The sequence below is a fragment of the Eucalyptus grandis genome, chromosome 4, assembly GCF_016545825.1.
Source record: "Eucalyptus grandis isolate ANBG69807.140 chromosome 4, ASM1654582v1, whole genome shotgun sequence".
Lineage (NCBI taxonomy): Eukaryota > Viridiplantae > Streptophyta > Magnoliopsida > Myrtales > Myrtaceae > Eucalyptus > Eucalyptus grandis.
In genome coordinates this window covers 16,730,999-16,741,274 of record NC_052615.1, presented here as the reverse complement: position 1 = coordinate 16,741,274, position 10,276 = coordinate 16,730,999, and the positions used below count along the sequence as shown (strand labels likewise).

The 10,276-nt window shown below is 40.6% G+C and overlaps 1 protein-coding gene across 2 annotated transcripts; it reads left to right on the top strand.

Annotated features, from left to right (window-relative positions):
• Window positions 1-4,510: 4,510 nt before the first annotated feature.
• LOC104442713 lies at window positions 4,511-8,646 on the top strand. Of its 2 annotated transcripts, none has more exons than XM_039311252.1 (2): window positions 4,511-5,534; window positions 7,030-8,646. In XM_039311252.1, the coding sequence occupies exons 1-2, from the start codon at window positions 4,731-4,733 to the stop codon at window positions 7,225-7,227; spliced, it is 1,002 nt and encodes a 333-aa protein (XP_039167186.1). In that variant the 5' UTR covers window positions 4,511-4,730; the 3' UTR covers window positions 7,228-8,646. The 2 variants fall into 2 exon arrangements, with proteins under 2 accessions (XP_039167186.1, XP_039167185.1); XM_039311251.1 differs by having other exon boundaries at window positions 4,526-5,534; window positions 7,030-8,640.
• Window positions 8,647-10,276: the final 1,630 nt, after the last annotated feature.

Below are 10,276 nucleotides of genomic sequence, written 5' to 3'. Positions count from 1 at the left end.
GAAGCTAATGAAGATTACTAGCATTCTCTAGTTGATCACATCATGAAAATCAGCCATAGAAATCATCATATCGTCAACATCGTGCAATCAGTCCAGAAATCCCATCCACACTATCAACATCCACTAATCATGCCTTAACAGCCATTGATTAACATCATATCCACACATATTCATCTCAAACTATCATTAAGCATTTTGAATGATGATCCTAGACTAGCCCCGGCCACTTGTGGGTAATCCGAAAATCACCACAAGTGGCCTCGCTTCATTGGATCAAAGGCTTAAAGAGTCTAACCAGCCACCTCTAGACTTCAAGGAATAGCCGAATGTAACTCCTCAAGAAATGGTTCGGAGAACCGGATAACAAATTGTATCTATCTTTTGATCTGCAAGATCACAAAGGACTTCCAAAATTGTCGTCGGGTTAAATCGGAGTTGATAGTTTATAATCGAACACGAACTGGGTTCTTTGGGACTGTCGGATCTCAAAGGAAAGGAATCGATGACCAATTTTCATGGAATAGGGAACGTAACATGGGTGAAAAATATGCCATGATAGCCAGCTTGAACTAGCGGTGACCGTGAGGTGCTTTCAGTCAGAGTGAAGAAAGAGGATTCAAGAGCCTTCCCCAACCTCCTCTCCATTCTCTCATCTAAATGGTGAAGTGAAACAGAAGGATGTTGCTGAGATGACAACTGTCGACCGAGAAGAGAGGAAGAGAAAAGAGTCACTTGATCAGTCCTTCACGTGCCATTTCATCAAACTACTGGTGAGTGTATTGAATGAACCGAAGCGAGACAAAAGCGAATGCTGAGACTATGATTCATTTCGAGCAGATAGCAATTTCGTTCTGTTGGTTGCTTTAGCCGACCGCCATTTGATCAGTTCTTCAGGCCTTGCAATCACTTACTCCATCATCTTTGGGGAGATGAAGCTCCGTGAGGTTGGGACAATGGAGCGGCTGTTGGTGGGAGGAGGCGGAAGTAGTGATTTGGGGGAGGAAAATGTGAGGGGTGTTGAAGAGAGGAGAACAGAGCAACAGAAGAGAGGGAGAAGGTGGTGTTTTCATGGAAGAGGAAAGGAGATATAAAAAATTGATTTTTGAAAAATCTGAAATGTGGGCCTCATTAGATACGCATTAGTTAATAAGTGAAGTGTCTTATTGTTAATTTGGCAGGCGGAATTGAAATTAGATGCAAATTTCACGCACGAAGACTAAACTATGTTCCAAAAAGACCTAAGAAGAGAGTAATAATGACAATAACAACGAAAAAAAAAAAGAGGAACAAAAAATGGATCTCTGAAAACCTAATAATGCCAATATAGTAGATAAGAGGGGATTGCATTTGTCGCTAGACCGCTAAACTTTACTCATAATAAGAACCTTATTGTCATCCTGCCATAGATCTCTTGGCAAACCGCGTTGAATGGATATTGGAAGCAAAAACTAGGACTCACCGTGACATCGTCCCCTAAAAACCTCAATATTATCACCCATCTCGATGTCACGCCATTTGAATGACTTATCTTCATCCATTCTGCTTTGTTTATGTATGAAAAAAATACCCCTTTAAGGGAAGATCGAACTTTGGGCTTGATTGTCGCTTCTCGAGCTCTTTCCTTAGAACCTTTACTTTATCTCACGGTTTCACTTCCGCCACAACTTTCAGGTTGGCCTTCCATGGCAACACTATCATCGCGAACTTCTTCAACATAGGCTTGTTATGAATGTCGACACCAGAATCTTTTCAAATCCGGTGATCATCTTCAAGATCAGTTCCATTTGCAAATAGCATCCCCCATTCAAGAGGGACATCTTCTAGGAATCATACTACCTCTCTAAAGGGTTTCACAGGATCGTTCATGTTAACTTTGATGTGAAGATGCATTTCGGATGGCGGCATTCCTATGCTAAATTCAATTTAGTGGATGGTAGTGGCTCCGGCACAACGATGACCTAAATGTGGGAATGATTGAGGATGTTACAACCTCGACATTGAGCTTGTCTTTGAGAACCTCGCTGTCGAAAACAAAAGTTTGGCCATAGACGGATTTTTCGTGTTATTTTTTTATCTTCCCTTTAATCTCCAGGAATGTATCATCATAACCAATTTCAATGCAGAAAGGTCTTCCTTCCTCGGGCTCAAAGAAAGCATGAAAATGTGATTTGAAGAAGAGCTTAATCCATATGCTTATTGTCACAAGATTGAGTGAATTTCTTAGGAGTGGAATGGATACATATATGGAAAGAAAATCCAATTACTAGGGTTCATGATCTTAAATGTATCTGAGACATTTGCACAAGGGAGGGACCGCTAATTGATAAAGGAAAATTATAAATAAGGGCATAAAGTGGGAGCATTTTTTTTTTAAATAGAATTCTAAAGCAACCTTATTTCAAACAAATTCTAAAGTGGCGGGTTAGTTTTAAATAAGGATCTGACTTTGCCGACTAATGAGTACTTAATTTTTCCGGTGGCCGGGCAATTTTGTCCCAAACAAAATATGGACGAAGATTAAAACGGAAAAAGAAAAACTGGAAAGCCCAAAAAAAAAAGAAAGAAAAAAAGAAGTCTTAAACTAGAAGAGAGAGAGAGAGAGAGAGAGAGAGAGAGAGAGAGAGAGATTGCAGATGGTGGGGGCGTACGTCATGGCCGGTTGGATTTTCCTGGCGAGAGCAGTTGACCCTTGGCGAGGGTTGACTGATGCTCGGCTTCATGACAGAGCTCGTCCACGAATCTGGGCTGGCGGAGCTCTCCGCACTCTTCCAGCCGGACACCATGGCGGAGGTCGAGATCGGTGAAGAACAGGATGAGGCGCATTAGAAGGCTTAACGCTTCTTGAATACATTTTCGTTTTCTCAATTTTTTTTTTTTTTTTGCAAGGAATTGTGATCTGGATTTTTCTGGGTTAGATTTTTATGGAAACACTTTTCACAGAACATTTTCATTCCTTAAATGGGTTGAAGCTTGACCATGAATTGATTTTGATTTTTGATCCACCCAAGTCGGAATCTTGTTAATGGATTCAAACGCGTCGCTGAACCCGATAATCCAATTGCCGATGCACCGCCGGCTTCGAGTGGCTCAGGGGTGCAATCTCCCAAAGGTAGGGAAACTCTTATTCTATTCTTAGCTACGTGACTGAGATGCATGCTGCAAGATTGCTTGGCCGCTCTCCAGGCCGAAGGAAAAAATCAGTATCATGCCTTTTGCTAGATGGATACCCATGTTTCGACAGCTAGAAAAATCAAGAGTCTCTTGTTTGTGAAAATTTGGCTGGCCAGTAAGATCGAGCCCTTATTTGAAACTGATTTGATCATTTTAGACATTTATATGAAACAAAGTACACTTTAGACATTTTAACCTTTTTTCAGTTTTTAATCTCATCTAAATACATTTAAAGTAAAAAAATAACAAAAATACTACATATGAGAGTGAAAATAATTTTAAAATTTTACGTTAGTATTTTCTGTTAACCAAATTAACAGTATTGATGAAAGGACTCGATTATACTTTTTGAAAATTTTAGAATTTAATTGTACTTTCATGATAAGTTTTAAGATTTTTTGTATACTTATTATGGTTAAAATACTAATAAAAGTGGGACTCTCTTTTTCCTTCGTTTCTTCTAGTGTTCTCTATTGACTCATCCGGAGGAGTTTCTCGCCCTTCTATGGGGACGGAGAAGAGAAGTCTCAATCAACTTGGACAGCTCGTGCAAGGCTCCAAAAGAAGGCAGGTTGTGAATTTTCTATGCGTAAAGAAAAATTGAGGCTCCTCTGCGCATTAGTCAAAAAGCAACCTCTCATTTGTCTTAGATGAAAACGCGTGCAGCCGAATCCTCTAGATCAACAAGATGACCTTCGTAAATTTTGATAGGGTATTGTCAATGGTTCAATCGATCCAGTTCCTTACTTAAAATTAGAAACTAAAGAGGTCATTTTAGCTTTCAAAACTTGAGAACTAAGAACCAGATCGATTACCACAGAAACCACTCCTAATGGCCGATTCTAATCTAGTTCGATTTTCAAGTTGGACTAGGACTGTTACACATCCCTATTTTATAGTACTTATTTTTCGATGTTATAATAAGTTATGAACAAGTTACCTCACTCTTGTTAATCTTCCTCTTCTTGAACATTCGAAGGCACACGTTTCTCGTGAAGGCTATGAGCCCGTTCAACTTGAAAACCAACTTGAATAAATCAAACCGTTTAGTTTAAGAGCAGTTCCAAGGTGAAACTGCCCGATTTCTTGAAATGCAGGCGGCTCCGCTCAAGTTCATAACCACATGTGACTTCCTAGACAGCGAAACCAACCCCATACTTCACAAGTGCCAAGTAGACTGTACTAGGCCAATTGATTGACTGATTGACACATATATAGGGAGAGGGCCCACTGTTTGGAATTTTGTTAGTACTTGCCAAAAGTTCAAAAGAAAAAACATGGCAAAGATAATTTCGACTTCCTTTTCTCCCTTTCTTTTGACAAACCCATTCCTAAAGCTCTTGTCATCAACTTCCTTTCTTTTTCGTTCTTTTCCTCATCTCCTTTCCCTTGAACCTCCCAAAAGCCACTGATTCTCCCGTGATAGATATACGTCCATGAAGTGTTTTCAGTACTCTAGCATAATCAAAACTTTGTGTGTGTGTCTCTCTCTCATAAATTCCATCATTTCTTTCTCCAATTGGAACCTGAATAACCAGATTAGGTAATCAGTACCAAACATGAGAAATTTGATGGAAACGAACCTAAAGACAGCGGTGGCGCCAGCGCTGATCGCAAGCAACAATGTCATCATGGACCTCATCATGCTGCTGGGGAGGCTTGCGAAGATCGAGCTCCTAGTCATAGTCACCGCCTTCTTGCTCCTCTTCCTCGTCACCTTCGGCTCATGCCGGCGCCGCTGCAGCAGCAGCATGTTCCAGCTCGTCACTTTCGCAGCCTACACTCTCTCAACCTACTCACTCACCTACGCTCTAGGCCTCATGCAAGACGCTTCGTTCAACGAGTTATTCCCTGTCTGGGCAGTGTTCCTCGTGATCGTCCTCGGGAGCGCCGATTCTATCTCGGCATACAGTCTCGAGGACAACGAGAAGTGGAAGAGCTACAAATGGCTGGTCCTGATCAAATCGATTTGGTTGTTCATTTTGGCAGACCGGCGATCCCAAGACAATTCCAACGCGGGGCTCGCGACCCCGTACCTCCTCCTAATCTTGTCCTTGAAGACTGACGAGAGGGCTCGGGCCTTGATGGCGGCGAGCCGGCAATCTTTGGAGAGGACTACAAAAGTGATTGCTGATTATATGAGCGTGGAGCACGAAAGTGGGAGCGTTGCACCTGGTGAAGTCGATCCGATTCGCATGAGAGGGTACACGTATTTGGTGAGGGGTGAAGAGGAGAGATGGGAGTATAACTTTGTTCTTGCTAAGAGATTCATCAAGAGGTGTCTTGGGAAGAAGGAGGCTGTGCTCGCGCGGGACCATCGGACCCCATTGGATAACGTAGACGAATTAATCACCATTGAAAAGGTATATCTTTAACTGTTCAATTTTTTTTCCCTAAACTTTGACTTAATACGGATCTTCTTCTCACGTGAAAAAAAAAAAAATCTCGATTAATTGTGAAAAAAATACAACAGAAATTATAATAGTATGCATTATAAATTATGCGATACCATAGGATGGAGCATGATCGGACATTAGGAAAATGGTCCAAAAAGTCCTAAATTTAGTACACTTTTATCAATTCGGTCATAAATCTTTCAATTTTACTAATTAAATCCTAAATCTTTTTATGTTTTGCCATTTGAATCCATCTGACCAATTTTAAATGTGGATGCCGATAGTATTGATGGCGGCACTAACATGCACAATTTTTTAATTAATTTTTTTATTATTTTTTCTTTTTCTTTTCTTTTCCTTTTCTTTCTATCATGTCCGGCAAGGGTTGCCAGCCAATTCTTGCCGGTCACGGCCGAGCCTTGCCAACAATAGTTGAGGCCCAACTGACAACATGCGAGGGCTAGCAACCCTTGTCCAATGGCGGTGAGGTCCAGCCGACCGGGCTTGGAAGGAATAAAAAGGAAAACAAAGAAAGAAAAACCGAAAAATTCAGAAATTAAAAAAATTATAAAAATCGTCCACGTAAGACAGTCAACATCTACGTTAGCAATTTCCACATGAACTCAATGGACAAAACATGAAAATGTTTATAACTCAATTCACATATTTGAAAGGTTTAGGATTGGATTGGTAAAAATGCAATAGATTTATGACTTTTTGGACTCAACATAGTCTTCTAGCACGCATGATGCATTGAGTGATAAATTTTAAAACTAGCCTCTTTCACATGGATCTATGTTTAGGACTATTGAGGCACCTCTACCTGCCACTGTATTTTAATGAATCTCAATTATTGATGTGTTGAGTGATAGATTTTAAAACTAACCCCCTTCAATTGGACATACAGTTGGGCTTACTGACGCATTGAATAAGAACACAAATGAAGGCGGAATATCTCCTCCTGTCAATCCTGATTACATGTGACTCATATTACTTTTGGATTCTTTATCTCAGCATGCATCGTTTATCATATTTAGGTCATCTGATTTCATTTTGCACGTTAGTAAAATTCAATGAAAATTTAAGTGACAAGGTAGAGGGAAACTAAATGCAAATGAGGCACATTATAACCTCGTAACTTTAAGCAAAGCAGGATTACAATTAGCAATCCTGGCCCAACCTCTTATGGGTGTATGACTCCGCTTAGTTATTTGTGAAATATAAAAAGCTCTTGTTTTAAGGAAGTCGGTTGTTCTAAACCCACTACGAGCGACGACTTCGAGAAAAAAGTGCTGGCATATGAACTCTTGATCTGTGTTCTGATGCCACGTTAGTATGTCCAACCAAAATGCTTGAACCATTACATGGAGGAAGACTAAATTCATATAAGGCAATTTATAACCATGCATTTGGACAATAAACTAGGCAATAAACTTATATCCAAGCTCAACTCATCACCCAGGCGTGGAAGTGTGAAGGGAGGCTCTTAAGCTCAGAAGGAGACCCCCACAACAAGATCAAGGACGTATGCCTCTCTTTTGCACTCTTCAAGCTCCTCCGTTTAAGATATGCTGGCTACACATTGCCCCAAGAGGCTCAGAAGAAGATGTGGGACTTGATTCATCATGGATTGCTCTCGAAAGAAGATGGCTACAAGTGAGCATTTCGAGTCGTTGAGAATGAGCTCACATTTCTTTTCGATTTCTTCTTCACCAAGTACAGTATCATATTCCAGCCTGGCTGATTGCACTTCAAATTGCTCGAGATTATTTTTGTCACTATTGGCATTTGGTCTACGACATCAATATTGAAGAATTACAAGAGACATGACAATAAAAATCAACTGGGCACTATGCCAAATGGGTTGAGCGTTGAAGTAGTTGTGACCAGCATGATGATAATCTCGTTCATCATGGTGGAGCTTATGCAGTTCTTCTTTATAGGTTTCTCGGAATGGGCTAAAGTGATATGGATCTGTAAGTATGTGCAGAAGAAGTCATGGCAAGAAAATGTGTGGACTGAGAGGATAATCGGAGCAATTTGTCGGGTCAAATTGATGAAGCCTTGGGAGCAAAAGCTTCATCAATACTCATTCCTCGAGTCATACTCATATAAGCCTTGCAAGTTATTGAACAACAAAGGAATGGCAGTCTACATTGATCAAACTAGGGATGGCCAGAGACAAAGTGCCCCCATCCAATTGCCTGAAGAAGTCAAGCAAGCTGTGTTTCATGCTCTAAGGTCGAATTACAGTACTATATTGGAGAATGGACAGGCCTCACTAAGAGTAAATAAGGAGTCCAAGAAGCTGTTGTGGGCATGTCGGCTTGAGACACAGACTCAGGTCATAATAGTGTGGCACATCGCCACTAGCTTATGTGAGCACCAACTACCTTTGGAAAGATCTGACTCACTTGCAACAAGGAGGAGTTTTCTAGTGGCAACTAGCTTGTCCAAGTATCTAGCTTACTTGGTTGCTTTCGCTCCATCACTATTGCCGGGTCATGCTTACGTTACGGAGTACTTGTTTGATCAGGCGATCATCGAAGCCAAGGACTTCTTTCGAAAGTGCAAAAGAATGAAGGACCGGGTTAAGAAGATGACGGAGAACAATAGTGGTCTTTCTACGTGTGGAGAAACTGTTATCAACCAGGGTGCTCGGCTCAGGAATCAGCTCGCTAATGATATAAAACACAAGGACATGATTTGGAGGATTTTGGCTGACTTTTGGGCGGAAATGGTGTTATATGTGGCACCTTCGGACAATGTGAAAGCACATGCAGAGCATTTGACCAGAGGAGGCGAATTTGTGACTCACTTGTGGGCTTTGCTCTCTCACGCAGGGATTGAAAGAGATCCTCCTACTAAACCATGTAATGTACTAGAGAGAAGGAATAGCTTTTGAACTAGTCTAGTGTTTGATAGCATTTGTTACAAGCGTCCGGTGATTGCCATGGTATATAGTTGCCTATGTACGATTCATATGGATCTCACGCCAGTTAACTATGCAATGTTTTTGGTCACATCACTTGCAGCTCTTACTATGCATTAAATGTATTTCTACTGTTACATCATATGTTTTATGCGGAGACATCCTATTTTTGGTCTTGTAATATAATTCTAGGAATATTTACCTTGAGTTTATTCCAAAGTGATGACATTATACACATGACTAGAATCCCTTTGATATATCGAAGACATTGATGCGGAAGGTGGTTCTTGTAGTCAAGATTATGTAACAAAGTTTCACAGTACTTATAGCATTCTTGCTATGAGTAAGATTAAGAACAATTATGTTAAATAGTAATTCCCCTTGATCTGGATTGATCTCTGCTAAACTGATACCCACCAAATAATTTGGTATGGCTCGCTTTCTAGGATAGATCCTCATGGATGAGCATATAGGGTTGTTCTAGCACTGACCAGATTTTGCATAAGGAAAGAACCTAGTCGATCATCTCTTAGGATCATATTGATTCAGATTGGATTGATCATCTTTTGTAAGAAAGAAGTACCGCCTCAGACACGATTGTCCGATTTTATAGAGAAGATAACATGTGGGATAGCATTTATCTATTTTTCCTTCAGAGTTTTTCCACAAGACTGCTCATTTGGTAGAAAATGACAGAGTAGATGTTGCATTTGGGTGAATTTTACAACTAAAGCTTCTTTGGTTGGTGCAAGTATTTGGCCAAAAGGATTCAGCAGCTGAAGAGAACAAGTGAAAGATAAACTGAAAATTTGTCGATCAGAGCATGTACTTAAGGAGGCAACGTTTGTGCAAGCTAATCAATCCATATCCAAAAACTATTTGATTCCACCATTTCTCATCGCAAATTAATTGGCTTGACCTGCGGATATGATTCCCCATTTCGCAAACAGAATTGAAATGAAATAAGAATATCGCATGCCAAGATTAAATGATGTTCCTAACGACACCTATATAAGAAGAGAGTAATAATGACAACAAAGACAAAAAAGGGAGAAAGAAAAACTGAGCCTATTAAACCCGATAACGCCAATATAAAACGTAAAAGGGGATTGCATTTGTCACTAGACCTATAGCCTATACTCACACTAAGCACTTTATTGTCATCATGCTCTAGATCTCCCATTGAAAGTGCTAATGGGATAACCAGGTCTCATCGTGAAATCGTCCCCTTGAAAACCTCAATAGTATCACCCATCTTGATGCCGTGCCATTTGAACGACTTATCTCCATCCATCCCACTTTGCTTAGGTATGAAAAAATACCCCTCTAAAGGAAGATTGAACTTTAGGCTCGGCTACAACTTCTCAAGTTGTTTCCTCAGAACCTTTACTTTATCCGACTGTTTTACTTATACTGCAACTTTGAGGTTGGCTTTCCACAGCAACACCATCACCATGAACTTCAGAGGCTTGACGTGCACATCAACACTGGAATTGTCCCGAAGCTCGTAGTTGCACGTCCGATGATCATCTTCAAATTTAGTTCCATATGCATACAGCTTCACCCGCTTAAGAGGACATCTTCCAATGACCGGACAACCTTTCTCAAGCGTTTCACAGGGTCATTCACTTCAACTTCTATGGGGAGCTGCCTTTTTTATGGTAGCATTCCGATGCGTAATTCAATCTTATGAGCCGAATGGGGGAGCACTTGACGATGTTGCAGCCCTCAACATCGAGCTGTTATCAAGGGCCTCATCGTTGAAGACAAAAGTTTG